The sequence below is a fragment of the Gallus gallus genome, chromosome 5 (genome assembly GCF_016699485.2).
Source record: "Gallus gallus isolate bGalGal1 chromosome 5, bGalGal1.mat.broiler.GRCg7b, whole genome shotgun sequence".
NCBI classification, from domain to species: Eukaryota; Metazoa; Chordata; class Aves; order Galliformes; family Phasianidae; genus Gallus; species Gallus gallus.
Window position 1 is genome coordinate 15,712,416 of NC_052536.1, and position 17,326 is coordinate 15,729,741.

General features: G+C 53.0%; 1 protein-coding gene and 1 long non-coding RNA gene across 4 annotated transcripts; both read left to right on the plus strand.

Annotated features, from left to right (window-relative positions):
- The first annotated feature begins 462 nt into the window (after positions 1-462).
- Positions 463-9,400, plus strand: RNH1 (ribonuclease/angiogenin inhibitor 1). 3 transcript variants are annotated; one of them, XM_015286775.4, is made up of 10 exons: positions 463-811; positions 2,569-2,674; positions 4,036-4,206; positions 4,787-4,957; positions 5,335-5,505; positions 5,940-6,110; positions 6,485-6,655; positions 7,550-7,720; positions 8,106-8,276; positions 8,610-9,400. In XM_015286775.4, the coding sequence occupies exons 1-10, from the start codon at positions 577-579 to the stop codon at positions 8,695-8,697; spliced, it is 1,626 nt and encodes a 541-aa protein (XP_015142261.3). In that variant the 5' UTR covers positions 463-576; the 3' UTR covers positions 8,698-9,400. The 3 variants fall into 3 exon arrangements, with proteins under 3 accessions (XP_015142261.3, NP_001006473.2, XP_040556805.1); NM_001006473.2 differs by lacking the exon at positions 463-811 and adding an exon at positions 1,154-1,268; XM_040700871.2 differs by lacking the exon at positions 463-811 and adding an exon at positions 1,221-1,689.
- Positions 9,401-11,652: 2,252 nt separating this feature from the next.
- Positions 11,653-17,122, plus strand: LOC101750423. The gene is made up of 5 exons (XR_005860377.2): positions 11,653-11,735; positions 13,756-13,934; positions 14,218-16,037; positions 16,216-16,327; positions 16,988-17,122. It is a non-coding gene; the product is annotated as a synaptotagmin-5-like (long non-coding RNA).
- Positions 17,123-17,326: the final 204 nt, after the last annotated feature.

The following is a 17,326-nucleotide window of genomic DNA, read 5'->3' on the forward strand; positions in this document are numbered from 1 at the left end:
ATGCCCTTCTCCCTCTAGCAGATACCACGTGCACAGCAGCAGAGGTTGCATAGTAACAGCAGCAGGAAAGCATCTGCCTGCCTCCCGCACAGACCTGAGCAGGGAAGTATGTATCAGCATGGCACCGGGCCTGGAAGCTCCTTAAAGTTTCCCTCTTGCTTAGCAAAGGAGAGCACCAAAGGGTTTTAGAACAGGGGCTGCTGTGTCGGAGAGCTGTCGAGGGAGCTGTGGGCATGGTGTGCTTCATGGGAGTACAAACATAGATGAAGCCAAGATTCTGGTGGGTGAGGCAGGGTAGCTCAGTGTGTCATCCAGAGAGCTCTCGACACTGCAGCCTTTCCCTGCCCTGCCCTGTGAAAGGCTGAAGGAGCTTTCACCAGGGTAAGAAGTGCCCGGAAACAACATCAAACTGGGGAGCAGCCAGTAGTGGGAGGAGGAAGAGAACTGGGTGATGATGAGCATGGCCCAGCCCCAGCCCCAGCCATGTGCAGGCAGCACTGCTGCACGGTGTTGGATGGGTGTGTGCGGCCCAGGGCTGCATTTCACATGGCTTAAAGCAGCATTAATGGAGGGAGCATGGGAGAAAATTGTGCCGCCGGGGCTGGCAGAGGGCACACGTGTCCTTCAAGCTGTCCCCATAGGCAGCCACCAGAACACCGAGGAATGGGTTTTGTTGCTGTTCCCCAAATGGCCCATAGGAAGGAGTTGGTTCCCAGTCCAAGAGGGATATCGCAACGTGTAACTTTTGGTCCTCTGGTCCGATGTGCATCGCCTCTCTACAGCGATATGCCCTGGTGCCTCTGCTCTGAGGGTGGGTGAAAGGGGATTAGAGGGGTGGGGAAAGAGGAAAATGGGGGGGGGAGGGGGAAAGGGGTAGAGGGTAATGAGGGAGAAAGGATGGAAAAGAAGGGAGAAAAGAGGAAGAAAAGAATGGGCAGAAAGGAAAAAAGAGGGAAGGGGAAAGAAAGGAGAAGGAAGAGGGAGAGAGAAAAGAGAGGGAATCGAGGGGAGGGAATACAGCAAGAAAGGGAGGAGGGGGGAGAAAAAGGAGGTAAAAGAGAGAGGACGGGAAGAAAACACTGAGAAGAGAGGAAAGGGAAGCGGGGAAGGAGGAGCGGCAGACGCGCTCCTCCCCGTCCGGCGGCGCGGAGCCACCCCGCAGGGAGGAGCGGAGCGGAACGGGACGGGCGGGCTGTGCGGGCGGGCGGTGACGGCGGCTCGGCGGGCGTGGGCAGGGCCAGGGCCAGGCCGCGGCGGTACGGGCGGAGGTACGGCGGCGGGGCTACGAATGGGAGCGGGGGGAGAGCCGAGGGCCGCGGGAGCGCTCCGGGAAGCGGCGGGTCCCGGTGGCGGGGGGGAGGTTGTCCGGGGGGAGCTCGTCACCGGTCGCGGCGCTGCTTCCCGCACTCCGGGGGTTTCGGCAACTGCCGGCCTTAAGCGTTAACCGCGATGCGGGAAGGGAGGGGGGATCCCGGGGGTCGGGAGCGGGGGGCGGGGAGCGGGGCCCGGGGATGCTCCGAGCGGTGCCCGCTCAGCGGGAGCCCTTTGTGATCGCGGGGGGAGAAAAGGAGAAGAATGCAGCGAGCGGGCTGGAGGCGTTCGCTGGGTTGTGCAACACTTTGTGCCGTTCGCTCGCTTCTTTCCGCCGGTTTGGCTCGGCCCGGCCGCCGGCACCGCGTTACCCCGCCTGTACGTACGTAGGACTCGGCTGCGGGTCCCCCGGCACCGCCTGACCGAGTCCCGCTTTCAGACGGGGCCTCCACCCTTCGAAAGAGCGCAGCTTGCCCAAGTCGCCCAGCAGTTCCTATCTGGCACACCCGGTTGCACGCCGTTCTGCCGTCGCGGAGCTTGCCGCTTCCTCCGTGCGTCCGGGCAGCGCCGCTCCCGGCACGGATTTGGGGTGCGGAGCATTCCTGCATCCCCCATACGGCCCAGCGGCTGTGGCGTCGGGGTGCCGGGCAGCAGCCTGCCCTGTGTTTGTGGCACCAGGGGTGATGGGGATGGAGAAGGGCGGTGATGAACAGCACTCAGCAGCGCCGGGGTTTTCCCTTTTCCTTTTTTTTAGCCGCCTCATTCCAGTGTGATTACTCAAGAGCCCAGTTCTCTTAAAAACGGATTCTCCGAGATCTGACTGTATCATGACTAACCATGACTGAGTCATGTTAGCACGGCCGAGGTGCCAAAACTTTTTCTGTCACCTCTGGCTTCAGCACTGCCCGCTGTAGGCTCAGAGCAGAGCTCAGCTCTCGGCCTCTGTGTGCTCTCCTGCGTGTTTGCTGGCACTCGCTGTGTCTGCGCTCGTTCAGAACTGCCGTCTGACTGTGGAGCAAAGGAGATCCCTGCTTGCCCTGCTCCCTGCACTTTGACTGGCCCAACTGCAGTGACCTGTCAAGGCTTGGGAACCAAGCGGTGGAGAAACGCTCCTCCCTTACCCCTGTGTTCCACCTCCTGGAGACAGGCATTCATTCTGTGATAGTGAAAAGAGCTGCAGCGTGTGGGGTTGAAGAGGGTTGCTGCAGGTGCTGCTTGATCGATGGCAAAAATAACAGCTGGATTTGAACTTTTCAGATCTTTTCTCGACTTTCAAAATGGACCTTGACATCCAGTGTGAGGAGATGAACCCGTCGAGGTGGGCTGAGCTTCTGTCCACCATGAAGTCCTGCAGCACCATCAGGTAATAATGCAGTGCATTTCAGCAGTGAAACTGAGCCGTGGTACTGCTGACTTGTGACTTAACGGTTGCACGGGAGCAGGGATGGTTCTGCATATTTTTGCACAACCTGTTGATTAAAAAGACTAAAGCTGTCTTGCAGGGGGTTTTCTTTTTGGTCTAGAGGTAAGCAACCATCAGTATGAACGAATGCTGCCGTTGTAATGTAGTGTGCACACTCAGCCAGGCAGCGTCTCGATTGGTTACCTACACGTTTGACCATCACTTTGGTAATTCTGTCTTTCTTGGCAGTGAGATCCCTCCAGTGGGGGAAGGCATCTCTCCTTTGTGCTCCTTAAGTTGCGTGCTCTCCGGGCTGCAGTTCACATGCTGCCAAGTGACTGTTCATTAATTGTTATGCACAAGCCACATGCCACCATCTTTTAATTCTTCACTCAGCCATCGTAAGTGCCCACCCCGTGTGCTGAGCAAGCCGCTGGAGGGGAACTGAGCTTTGTAGTGAAAGCTGGGGGATGGGGTGAGACTTCACATTTGTTCTGCATGCTTCCCTCTCTGCTGGCTGGGAATTCACCTTCTGTGAGCTGGCATCTTCCTGCTTGGGCTGGAGAGGATAGGCCACGTCCAGCCAGCCGTGCATTGGAGGAGGTCGGGCAGGTTGAGGGTGACTTCCTGTTGTTTTTCAGAAGAGTATTTTTTGCAGGCAAACTTCGTGGGCTTCCCGAGGGCTGCCTTGGGTAGTAAGTAGAAGGCAGGGGAATGGCTATGTCCTGAGCAGAGGATAGACTGCTTGAGGCATAGTGAATGGGAGTAGTTGTGCTGGGGGCTGTTCGACAGTGTTGAACACAACCCCAATGGGAGATGCCCCTGCCGTGCTGCACGCTCCTGCATGCTGAGAGTTGTGCTTGAGAGAGGCCGTGACTCATCCACAGGACACCAGATTGCCAAGTGCATCTCTGGGGCTGGGAAACCTGGCTGAAGACCCAGTTTGGCTGGTCTTGGTGCAGAACCAGTCCGACAGCCTGCAAGCTGGCCGCTAGCTAGATGTGGCTTCAGATGCTGGTGGTTTGTTGCTGGTGAAGTTCTGACGAGGGTGCATCGTCTTCCAGCCCTGCCAAAGGAGCACAAGTTTTGCATCTGCACAGCACAGCCTGTGTCTTGGGAAGCTGCCGTCCAGTCCATCCAGTGCCTGACCACCCTCTGGTGAAGAACCTTTTCCAAACACCCATCAGACCCCACCCTGACACAGCTCCATGCCGTTCCCAGGAGGCATAAATCAGCCGCTTTGCTTTCATAGGGAGCACTGCAGCCAAGGAGACCAGCATGACTCTGAGGACTAATGCGCTCCATGTGTGCTTCTCTTTCAGGCTGGATGACTGCAATCTCTCCAGCAGTAACTGCAAGGATCTCTCCTCAATCATCCATACGAATCCATCCCTCAAAGAGCTGAAGCTGAACAACAATGAGCTGGGGGATGCAGGCATCGAGTACCTGTGTAAAGGCTTGCTGACTCCAAGCTGTAGTTTGCAGAAGTTATGGTAAGTCCCCACTGATTGTTTTGCTTTAATGTATTTGCAGAGTGCTGTAGATGAAGTCACAAGGTAAACTGGCTTGTGGTTGTAGTACCAGAGCCATGATGGTGCAACTCAGCCATTATCTAGATCACATGCTTTGAAAACAGTCATTTTTTTGCTTCTGTCATTAGGAAGCAAGCAAAAGGTTGTTCCTGGGAGCCAACCAAACCCCCATCCAAAGTTAGCACTGCTATGTGTGACGCTTCTCCATGACAAGAGCATGATGTCTCATAACTTCAAACACCCTGTAGCAATAACAACTTGGTTGCCACGTAACTTCTCTCAGTCTGAGAGCTGAAGGATCAGCTTCACAGATCCTTCTTGTCGGATACAATAAAACTCCTAAATGGTGTGTCCAGGGTTTTAAGCCAAGTTGGATGAGATTTTTGGTTTTAGTTACTCTGGATACTTAAAATAGCGATACTTACCTGGATGAACTGCTATCTAGAGGGCCAGTGACAAACCTCAGCAGGCACACCTCTCCCAGAAGAGCCTCTGTAGTTGTGGGGATGCATTTCTCTTACCTCCACTGCCTCTCCTTTAGGTTGCAGAACTGCAACCTGACCAGTGCCAGCTGCGAGACTCTCCGCTCCGTCCTCAGTGCACAGCCATCACTGACAGAGCTGCATGTGGGCGATAACAAACTGGGGACTACTGGGGTGAAGGTGCTGTGCCAAGGGCTGATGAACCCCAACTGTAAGCTGCAGAAGCTGCAGTAAGTAGCCACTGGGCATTTTGGTTGTCTAGCAGTTCACCTTTGTCTCGTCTTGCCCTTGGGACAAGCACAGTTCTGTGGCCAGCTGTGGATTTCTTTTTGTTTTGTTTGAATGTGGCCACGTTAATTTATGGGAGCGGGTCTTGAGGGTTCTTCATAGCTGGGTGCCTATTCCCATTGACATTATTTAGCCTTCTTGGCAGTGATGGCTAGTAATGCAAGATGTCTCTGATGTCCCAAGGTTCTTTCTCATTTCATGCACTGCCTGGTCTCAAAGTAGACCCCACCTGCCCTGGCTAATGCACATTTTGCCTATGTTGAGTGGGTAGCAAGACACTCAATACTTGGTTTTGCCTGGATTTCTTCTCTCCTTGCAGGCTGGAGTATTGTGAGCTCACTGCTGATATCGTGGAGGCTCTCAATGCTGCCCTGCAAGCCAAGCCCACCCTGAAGGAGCTCAGCCTGAGTAACAACACGCTGGGAGATACAGCTGTGAAGCAGCTGTGCCGGGGGCTGGTGGAGGCGAGCTGCGACTTGGAGTTACTACAGTAAGGAGGAGCTGCTCATCTCTGACTGCAAATAGTCCTGCTGCTGTTCCTGCCATGCATAAAAAGGAGAAACCGTTGTCAAAAATGCTTGAAGTTCAGGCCAGCATTTTGCTGGCTCAGATTTCCGTAACTGTTGAAATCCAAAGTGCATGTCCAGGGTTTTCAGGTTTTGTGTGTGTTTGCTTGCTTTTAACTATCACGTGATTCTGAGTTCGCTCCTGCATCGCATGGTGGAGTGTGAGCCCCTATGCCAGGTTAAACTTGTAACTGCAGGTTTAACTTGTAACTACTTGCTGGTGTCTGAGTACGGAGGAGCAATCACAGCACCCAGTTTGCAGCAGGGAACCATTCCACAGCCCTTTGCCTGTCCAAACTGGGGGTGGTGGATTGCAGCCAGCCTGGAGCAGCAGCTCAACGTGTCTTTGTTTCTGCAGCCTGGAGAACTGTGGGATAACCAGCGACAGCTGTCGGGATATCAGCGCGGTTCTCAGCAGCAAGCCCTCTCTGCTGGATCTGGCTGTGGGGGATAACAAGATCGGGGACACCGGGCTGGCCCTCCTGTGCCAAGGACTGTTACATCCCAACTGCAAGATCCAGAAGCTATGGTAAGGGTAGACAGGGTGTGCCTGAATCCCTCTGGCGGCCTGTGAGCCGTCTGCACTGTGTTGCTCGTTTGCTTCTAAGCAAAAAGCTTCCCAGTTACACCCCCTAGTGAAACAAGGGCGTCTCTGCTGCCAGTTCATGGCTGCTCTGAGCCGGGTGGGGACTCTGTGGATGTTCGGATTTATCTTCTGGTTCAGACAGAGCTTTCGGTGCAAAGGATGGAGAGTAAGGAGAAAGCTTGTGTGAGTGGACGAGTTTTGTGAAGGACAGAGGAAAATGAGATGCTGTAACCAGAGGTTCACAGTGCTAACATTGAACTCTGTTTTCTAATCTGAATCATTACCGGGGCGAAATAATATGTTGTTCTTCCCTGCAGGTTATGGGACTGCGACCTCACAAGTGCTAGCTGTAAAGATCTCTCTAGAGTCTTCAGTACAAAAGAGACCCTCCTGGAGGTCAGTCTGATAGACAACAACCTGAGGGACTCCGGAATGGAAATGCTGTGTCAGGCGCTCAAGGATCCCAAAGCTCACCTCCAGGAGCTATGGTGAGCTGCAAACACAAAGCCACAGCTGCCATAGTTCTACAGACATCTTTTACCTACAAGATACAGACTTTTGGACTAGATGTGGTGTCTCTAAACTTGTACTCTGCCCTGTAGTCAACCTGATTTAGCAGGGGGTTGGATTAGATGATCTCCAGAGGTCCATCCCCAACTCCTGCATATCTGTGATCCTGTTATAAGCAGTAGGAGACTGAGCTTTACATGGAAGGCTTCCACCTGATATATTTTATCCTGCCCCAAATGGCAACTAAGAAGCTGTGTCATAAGTTTGAAAGGCCTCAAAAGTAATAGCAAAATGAGTGCTGTGATCAGCTGTCTCAGCTTCTCTGCTGAGATGCAAGCTCTCATTGAGGAGCCAAAATTAGAAAGCTTGCATCTCAAGTGCTGCAGCTTCAAGTATATGTCCTGAGAAAGCTGGCTGAGAAAGAAAATGCTTTCCATGAAAAGCTGTAGCACCGTGCAGAAAAAAGGTTCTGTCTTTAGCAATTAACGAAATGTATAATTGCTGCCTCTTTGAAGGAGTGCATGAAAGTCAGGACTGAAACCTGTGCTGCCTACTTGATGGTCTAAATCTGACCAGAGAATGCTTCAATACCAAAAATTGTTATCAGCATCCTCTCTGCTGACAGCATTTCATTATGGGTGGGGATGGTCTGGTATTGGATGGCTCTTTTCTGAGACAAAGATCCCAAACGTTGTCAGCGGAAGAAGCACTGCTTACAAAGGGTTGGCAGGCAGGGATTAAGAAAAGGGCAGTAATCGTGTGAAGGCTTCAGTTCCTCTCTTCCCACTGTCCTCTGAAGCAAATGTGAAGAAGCAACCAGTGCTTGATGCTCTCCAGATCCCTGGAGTTCTCATGTCATTTTTACTTTGCAGGGTTAGAGAGTGCGGGCTCACGGCTGCTTGCTGCAAGGCAGTCAGCTCTGTTCTAAGCGTGAACAAACACTTGCAAGTCCTGCACATCGGTGAGAACAAGCTGGGCAATGCCGGGGTGGAGATCCTGTGTGAGGGGCTGCTGCACCCCAACTGCAACATCCACTCTCTGTGGTAAGGTTCATCCTCAGGGGTCATCTCCTTTGTTACTGCATTACCCTTCCAAGCACAGCACGCAGAGAGGGATAACAGTGGGGTTTTTTGCTCACAGGAAACAATTCATACCACATACTGATGTTTAACTAGACCAATCCCACCTCACAAGCAAATGGAAGCCACGGTTGCTTCCACGTATCCTGACAGTCACGGTGTCTTGCACACGCAACGCAGTGGTGCATCAGTAGGTGTCATGGGGACACCACAGAGCGGCCTCTGCTGATGTTTCTGACATGCTGACCTGTGGGAATCTGGGCTGCACCAGCATAGCCCAAGGTGGGGTTGATAGGGTGTCTCTGGAGCCAGCACTCACTGCACTGGCCTCACTGTCTTTTCCCCACAGGCTGGGCAACTGCGATATCACAGCAGCCTGCTGTGCCACGCTTGCTAACGTCATGGTCACCAAGCAGAACCTTACAGAGCTGGACCTGAGCTACAACACTTTGGAGGATGAAGGTGTGATGAAGCTCTGTGAAGCTGTGAGGAACCCCAACTGCAAGATGCAGCAGCTGATGTGAGCAATGCTTGTGTTCCTATGGGCAAATGGGTGATCCTAGGGGGGGTGGAACACCATCTACGTGCTGCAAAACATGCCCCATCCCTTCCAAATGGCATGGCTGTAGTGGCTGATTCTGCTTTGGTCCATAAGGCCCAGGAAGGAGGAAATTGTGATGCTGGGGGGGGGAAACAATGCAGATGCCTTACTGGTACTTGGACTGGAATCTAGCTGGGGCCCCTTCTGTTAATTAGTCTTCTCCTGACAGCCATCTGTGTGTCTTTCTGCCCTCTCTGACCTTAATGGGAGGATGCCCACTAACCCAGCTTGCTTTTTTTTGTTTCGGTCCAGTCTGTACGACATTTTCTGGGGTCCTGAAGTGGATGATGAACTAAAAGCCCTGGAAGAGGCCAGGCCTGATGTGAAGATCATTTCATGAGCGATGGCTGCCTGCAGAGCAAAGTCAAAACAACGTCCTCTTCTTAACCTGAACTTTTCTTACATAAAGCTAATTAATTTAATATAGAATGTGCTTTTACCAAAAAAAAGCCTTGTGGATTCCCAGAGCGGGGGTCCGGGTAGCCGATAAGCCTTGTGTGTCGCTGGGCCTGCCAACGCTGAGGCTCATGAAAGCGTTGTACATTTACACTGCAGCATCGCTATCCTTGAAATAAAGAAATAGTGGGCATCTGCTAGAAGCTGGGCTGTACCCTTTAGGAGGCTCTTTAATCCTATAATCCCTCACAACGTATTAGTCAGGCTTTCAAGAGAGCTCCTTTCCAAAGGCAAGGGGAGAACTGCCTCCTGTATTGTTACAGGGGGGTGCCTTTGCCAGGTCTCTGGGGAGAGCTTTCCAAAAACCAACAAGTGTGCTTTTTAGTCTGAAACTGAGCTGTCCACTGCCTTTCCCTAGAGGAGCTCTTGGAAAAGCAGTGGTGACCAGGCTGCTGGAGGAGAAAGAAAGGAGTGGCTCTTCAGCTGCTTACAGTCAGAATTAGCATCCCTCGAAGAGTGATTTTTTTCCTACCAACAAAAGATGCTGTGTGTTTCTATTAGTATGGGGGAAGATTAAATGGTTTGATACGTTTGCTCTGGCGAGAGTGGTTCTACAGGAGTTTTTATTAAAGTCTGTTTGCAAATAATTAAATGCTTCATTCTTCTACTTAGAAAAATAAGATATATACAGATTCAAGCAATGGATTATTTCTCCCTCATGACCAACCTCCATCTCTTCTGAACTGCACTATTACTAATACCTTGCTTCGTGTTTGCTTTTGGTTATGCTCCTGGCTGAAGCACATTGGGAGGAGACTTGTCAAGCCCTTAGGAAGGCTGCAAGCCTAGAAAACGTTCCCCTTAGTTCTGAGGCTGTTTGCCCAGTCAGAATTGTAATAAACCTTGTTGCAAGGGAAAACAAAGCTGACACATACCCAGAACACTGCAACGAAAGAAAAAGTAGCTTAAAAAAATGCGAGAAGCTGGGTGCTGCACTGTGCTAACCCTGCAGAAGGAGCATGTAAAATCCTGTTTCCCGACACCTCCCTCCCTAAAGCTGTTGCTAGATGTTACGGTCACTTGCAAATCCCACCTAGGCATATGATTTGAAAGTGTCCTACAAGCTTTGTCATGTGATGCCTACACGTTCACCTTGTAACTGGCTTTTCTTGGGCTTAGGAAAGCGCTGATCTGGAAGAAGCTGATAGTGGTTCTTACAGAGGAAGCATTTACGCAAGCAGAGCTCCTGTAGCAGTCATCACAAACCCCCAAATGTGCCCCAGAAGAAGTTTACTTGTGCTTTCAGGCAGGCATGAATGGCAGGGTAGGTTTGTTCCCCACCACATTTCTCTTACAAGGATTAAGAAGTCCAGGTCTAACTCTCAGTTCACAGCAGACATCTGAATGCTATTGCAAAGCCAGCATTACAGTATAAACGAGTTTCCCTGCACCATCCTTCTGTAGTGCACAGCCTCAGAGCACTGCTTTCCAAACACTGCACAGAAAACCACTAACCCTACCCCATCAGGGACAAGCAAATACTAGCAGCTTAAAAAGCCCCAGCACCTGAGACCAAATAGATGGGGTAGCATAGAACCTTCCAGAGCATTCACATTCCCTTGCATTCTAGATGCCAGTAGCAGCAAAAGCCTCTGCAGTCTCCAAGCATGTGATCTGGAGCAGGGAGGTCACGGTGCTCCAGCAGTGCTGCCAGCAGCAGTCATCATCAGGGTGTGACCCTCCCAAGCGTGTCACACTCCTCCAAAACCTGCTGCCCCTCTGCTGAGATGGTCCAACAGGAGTCACTTTTTGCCTGAAATCTTCCTTTGCCTCAGAAAAATCATTATTTTTGTCATCTTTTCCAACACTGGGCAAATAACTCTTCCTTCCTGCATGCCTCACTCTGCAGCCACCCCTTCCTCCCCAGCACTTCATCTCATTTTATCCCTTTTAATAACAGCAAAAACACACATCAACGTGAAATAATAAAAACCAGAGGACCAAAGTGCCTCCCCTAGCCCTTTCCAGGCCAGGAAGGACGTGGAAACGTGCAGCTCTCAGGCTGCATGGAGCCAACCTCCTGCCGGAGGAGGGAAGGCCACCCTGCATGCGCCATAACCCCTTCCAAGCTGAAGGGCAAATCAACAGCACACGGGATCTGCAGCCACATGGCTGAAGGGAATGAAAACTTAGACCCTACAAGCACTGAGACAGGACATTCCAGAGCCAGTTTTTCCCACCCCCACTTACCTCTTTCCAAGACTTCTCCTTCTTCCTGTGCCACACTGCCTTGAGGTGCTCAGCTAATTACGTGTCGCAGATGATTCAAGCTCCTCAGCTCCAGGCACAGAGGCACTCCCCAGCTGCACTGCGATGGCCCAGAAGGGATTGCTGCTGGAGCTCCTGCTGCCAAGCTTGAGGCCTCAGCTCACCCCTGGTGTGCAGCAATGGCAAACCAAGCAGCACATGGAGGAATTGGGGTACAGAGCCCCCAGAAGTTCCCACCTCTTTCCTCATCGCCTCGATGCTCGGCCCCGTAACAGCCACAGAGCTTGGCACTGTCCTCTTGCTCCTGAAGGAAAGCACCGTTCCCACCTTCCAGCTGTCTCACTGTGCCAACCTCACATGGCAGGTGCATCTTTGGGCTCATGGCTCTGCACCTGGGGGGCACAGGGAGGGCTTTGGCACAGTTGAGACCACAAAGAGAGAGCTCCAGGGATGCGTGCAAAGGCTTCCATGACCCTCACAGCCACGTTTCCCAGGCGGGCACCCAAACTGCCAGCCCTGTGTGGCTATGATGGAGTTACCCAGGCACCAGCCCAACCAGCACATTGTTCCACGCGTACACCCTGTTCTGCTCCAGCTTCGTCAATATTGGCTCCTGAGAACTTGTTTTCCTGGTGCAACAAAGCAACCCAGTGCCGTGTGCTGGCAGCAGGCTCGGAGGGCTCCCAGGGTCCTGCTCTGGAGCTGTTTCTGAAGGTAGGATTTGGGAGCTGGGAATGGGATCCTTGTGGCTCTGGGGGCAAGGCAGCAACATCCCTCGTGCCTGTAGGGCTGTTTCCACTGGGGGTTACCTCTCTGATGGGGCTCAGGAAGGAGCAGAAAGTTGAGCTGTTTCTCCTTACCCACACCAATGAAGACACAAGCACGAGGGAAGCACCTGACCTGCTGTAGGCTGTTATTCACACATCAAGGAATGGGTGACAGCCAGACTGAGCAGCAGAGCTGCGTACCATAACCAGCCCTGCCGCAACACCAGGCCTTGTGAGGGGAAGCAGAGTTCAGGCAAGCTTCAGAAGCACAGGCATGATGGTAACAGACATTCAGCTTTGTTGCTTGCCTCTATTTAAATGGCTGCTTGCCCATCATTATCCTCATTCAGGTGCAGACCATTAAGAGTGAAGACCTCTCAGGTGACTGGCAGCCAGGCTTAGAGCAACAATGTCTGCTGAAGGTTATCTTTGTAATATGTTCTGAGGGTTCTGCTATCAATAAATCCCTCTTGATGCTCAGATCTGCACCTAAGCCTGCCTGTAACTCCTTGAGCATCCTTGCAGCGCAGCTTCTTAACGTAGGTTAGCAGAGAGTTAAGTTTCCTGTGCAGGTTTATAATGCTTTTCTTAGCCCCATGTTTTCAGGGAAGTGTTTATTTAGGCTTAGCTCTCATCCACACAAGGATGTTCCTGCTGGTCATCTCCTGTTCTTTGCTGTTGCTTCCGCTCCAGCACATTGCTCGGCGCAGGGTCCTGCAATGAAGGCACAAATAATACAGGCAGAGATGAGAACACACAGAGGAGAAAATACCTGGCATCAACAGCAACCTGTTCTGATGGGAAGAGGGATTTTCACTCAACTGATTTCTGCTTCAAAGCTTGCTGTGGGCTGCGTAGAGCAGCAGTAGTACCTTAGAACAGCACTAGTCTAAAGCTGGGCTCTGGCTACTCTTATTTGCTAGAAGTGAGTAAAGCATTTGCTCTCTACAAAAATTCATGTTTTAATCTCATCTTAAGCAATCAGAAAAAGAATAAGCCACCAAGGCCTATTCCCTGACAGGGCAAATGGGTATAAGGATGTTTGTTAGGGGGGGGAGAATGGAGCACTCAGTTCTGCTCCTCCCCAGATAGACCCACCTGCTCCTGGGGCAGGAGCTAACACTCTTCAGGGATGCTTACTTTAAGGGGCTGGTAGGATCCCTCCCTCCAGTCCTTGCTCTGATTACTCAAGCTAAGTAGGGATGAAAGGCTGCACTAAGCCATAGCCTGATGGACCGCTGTCATCTTCTTAGTAGCAAAATGCAGCTTCTGCTTCTTCCTAGGGCTAGCAGGTTCCTTATGGGGAACAAGTGACATCAGGTGAAGCTAAGGAGCTCCTTAGCAGAAGATCTGATGGAGAAAACAGAACCCGGTGCAGCTTATAACGGCAATTGGAACAATTAATGGAAATTAAAAAAACCTGTTGATTCTGATCAGCAGCATCCCTCAGCTGCATACTGTGGGAGGAACATTGTGAGGGTAGAGCTTTGTTGGGTGTTTGTGCTTAGTCCTGTGCTTTCCCTAAGCATCTTCTGTCAGGTCCTGTCAGAAGGCAGCAAGCAGGAGGCACAGCAGCTGTAGGAGGCAGTAGAGGTATATGGAGGCAAGGCAGCAGGCCGAGAAAAAGCTAGCAGGGAAATATAGGTGTGCCCTGTTTCCAATAGCCTTTCCCACTGCAAGTCTATAAGCTGCTTTGTGAGTTGCTCTGGACAAAGGAATGGAATCCAGCAGATGCCCATCTACGTGGTAGTTACAGACCTGTAATGAAGCGGTACTGATCTGCTGAGCACAAGCCTGTGTAAATAATGCTGAACACCTAGCAATGTGGCTAATCCTGTGTGCGTGGGCCTGAGCTGCAGTGTGTATGACTGAATACAGGCCTTGCCCTGTGCTCTGCTCAGGACTCACAGTGTGGAGAGGCAACGCTGGCAGGCAGTGCTGACCCTTTGCTTCCTTCTCTCTTCCAGAGAAGAAGACAAGATGCAGAACAGCTCCATCACACTCAGGCTGCACAGCTTACGGCTTCCCTTTTCCAGCACCTGGAAATACGGGATCCTGGCGTTAGCCATCCTCTTGCTCCTGGGGGCCCTGACCATTCTGGCTTACCAGATGTGCCAGCTTCAGAAGCACAGCAGGACTGGGAAAAGTAAGTACTGGGCAGTGGTTTTCCTGCTTCCAAGCATGTGCGTGACTGTCACAGGCACTCCGTGGCGAGCAGCTCCTTAAGGTGCCCTGAGGCAGCTAAGGAAGCTACCTCCTCCTGGGGAGGTGGTGTGAACCTGGGGCAGGCCCCCTGTCCTGGTTTTGCCTGTGGGGGGAACAGGGGCACACAGGGCCTTCAGCAGGTCCTATAGTGAGGCTGTCCCCTTGCTGGTGGCTACACGGTGCAAGCTGGGTATTGCCTACTCAGCTTTTCTTTATCCCCGCAGAGAAGAAATACAGCAGTGGAGACGGGGTGAAGATGAGGGCAGAGAATGGCCTGCGGGGGAAGAAGATGCCGCCTTTTCTGCTTGACAGCAGCCAGCAGAGTGACACGGATATGGAGGCACGTACGTCAGCGCTGGGCAAGGCTGAGAGCCACACGAATTCTGGTGCTGAGAGAAGTGAAAAACCTGCAGTGCAATTTTTGGGAAAGCCGGTGACTAACTCCATCTCAAGTTTCACTCTACTTGCTCCTCCTTCATGCAGCATTTGTTCAGTCTGAGGGAAGGAGCAACGGCAAGTTTCTCTCCTTTCCCTCCCCCCCCAATCCCAGCCCGTGTCTGTTACTGGAGGGATGTGGTTTCCCATAACGCGAATTCCTCGAGTTCCTGCTGCCCTCCCCACAGCAGCGCAGGAAGCCACGAGGCAGGCGGTGGGCTCAGCGATGGCCCCAAAATACCACCAGCAGCTGCTGAGCCCGAACTGGCTGCTGGAGGGCTGCAGCTGCTGAGAGAACAGTGAAGCGAGAGGGGAAGGAGGTTGAAAGAGCAGCTGTCCTGCCCCAGCAAGGGCACTATAGAGTCATAGAATGGCTTAGGTTGGAGGGGACCTTAAATATCATCTAGTTCCAACCCCCATGCTGTGGGCCAGCTTGCCAACCACTACATACCAACACACCTTCCTGCCACTGTAGGAAAAGGAGGACAATTCAGCATGCTGTGCTTTCAAAGGCCCATCTGTCTCCTTTCTTCTCACCCTTGTTTTCCATAGATGGCAGAGCTGGGAGCGGGGCCGGCCGTACCCTATCCCTGCCTCTCCTGCAGCATCACTGAAGACCCAAGCAGTGACCTGAGCCCGCTGCCCAGCTCCCAGAGCAGTCTGAAGTTCTCCCTCCGGTACCGCAGGGAGCAATGCGAATTGCTGGTGAGCTGCCTGGAGGTGCGGGGCCTGCCCAGCCGCAGGCACGCCGAGGTGGCTGTCTGGCTCCGACTGCTGCGGCGGGTCCCATCCCACACCCCTGGGCTCCAGTGTGTGGTCCAGGAGTGGCAGAGCCGGGCGGTGAAGAACTGCAGCGGGATGGCCTTCGGGGAGCACTTCGTCTGCTCCCTGCAGGATGCTGAGATGGAGACGAGCACCCTGAAGATGGAGGTGGGACGGGGTCCTAGCTTTGCTTGTAGGCATAGAACGCTGCCCTCACCACTCTTGAGGTGTTCCCATCTCTTGCCCCTCTGAGGGAACGCAAAGCAGGTGGGTGGTTCTGGGCTCACTCACCAGGTCCTCTTGAGTGGCTACAAAGAGCTGAGATGTTGGCAACAGAGGAACCAAGCTCATGGAATATCCCAAGTTGGAAGGGACCCACAAGAACCATCGAGTCCAACTCCTGGATCCACACAGGACAAATCAAAACCCAAACCCTATGTCTGAGAGTGTTGTCCCAGTGGTTCTTGAACTCCGGCAGCTTGGTGCTGTGCCTGCTGCCATGGGGAGCCTGCTCTGTGCCCACCACCTTCTGGTGAAGAATCTTTTTCTAACCCCCAGCCTAGCCTTTCTCTGTTGCTCAAATCCCAAAAGCCAAGAGATGCATGGGAGCGGGCCTCCAGAGCAGGCAGCTGCCCTTGGAGGATGCACAGTCCATAGGGATGCTCTCGAGGCACAGCCGTGTCCTGCACTTTGCCCCAGGGACACGCTTTTTGCCTCTCTCCCATAGGTCCAACATTTTGACAAATACTCCAGGAATGCTGCACTGGGGGAAGTCAGGGTTGCCCTGAGCCAGCTGAAGGCTTCCCAGAGCCTGGTTTTGTGTGCAGAACTGCAGGAGACCACAAAGGTAATGCATGGCCTTATCCTGTGCTCCCATACAGCGGCCTGGGGGACTGTGCACTGTGACAGCCATCCCTTTGCTTAAGGAACAACTCCTGCCTTGCACCGTGGGGTCTGTGTGGTGCGGGTAGTAGCAGAGGGGGCTGCCCAGCCACCCGCTGACTGCTTGCCCCCGTCCTCTGCAGGATATCGTGGGAGAGGTGCTGCTGTCGCTGAGGTGCCTGCCCATCTCCCAGAAGATGGAGGTCGGGCTGCTCAAGGCGAAAACAACCCCCCCTCGCAGCGCTGCAGAGAAGAGTAAGGGTTTTGTGCCCCTCTTGTCTGGGCTGGCTGCTCCTCTCTACCCTGCTGCTGCCTTGGGATCACCCACACAGATGGGCATGGGCTTGCTGGGGGTGGAAGGTCCTTCTTGTCCCCCTCACACCCCAGCCTTGGCAGAAAAGCACTGCTGAATTTCGTTAGGCCATCACACTAACAAAACCCCCAGCTGTCTCCCATGAATCCCATTCCTCTGCTCTGCAGAGACCCAAACACCGGGCCCCATCTCAGGACTGCTGCCCTCAGAGGCAATTTGCTTTTCCTCAGGGGACATCCTCGGTAAGGGCAGTGCAGAGGTGATGCCAAGCTCCTTGGGGCTGTAACCAGAGCTCTGCTATCATCCTTCTGTCTCCACGGAGGAGACTGCCCTTTGAGGCCACAGACACCTGAGAGCAGCCTTAGAGATGCTCTGCATTGTAGATAAGCTGTAAACAGCTCCTTACCCTGAGAAGGCTGAGGTGGAGCCACCTTGAGTTCCTATAACTCCACGTTTGATGTTTCACAGCTGCAGAGTCTTCTCATAGGAAGTCCTTGGGCAGCGGGGCTCCACTATGCTGGGATGGTGAGGATCTCCTTAGTCCTACCAGCTATCAGAATGCAACTATCACTTCTCCACCCCTTTCTCTCTCCCTGCCCCAGGCGTATACGCGAGGATAGATGTTTCCTGCAGACGCCACAGGCAGAAGCACCAGAAATCCAGGCCGCAGGCACACACTTCGCTCATCATTTTCAACGAGACCTTCCTGTTCCCCATGCCCCGGGCTGCAGCGTGGGACTGCTCTGTGCTCATCTCCCTTTATGAAGTGGGCCCTGAGCCCAGGCACCTCATCGGGCAGGCCAGTGTGGGCAGGAGCATGGCAAGGGATGCAGCTGGCCATTGGGACCTCATGGCCAAGTCCATCCAGCAGCCTGTAGCCCAGTGGCATCCGCTCCTCATTTAGAGGGCAGGACTTCTGCAGCTTCTCGTGGTGGTCTGGC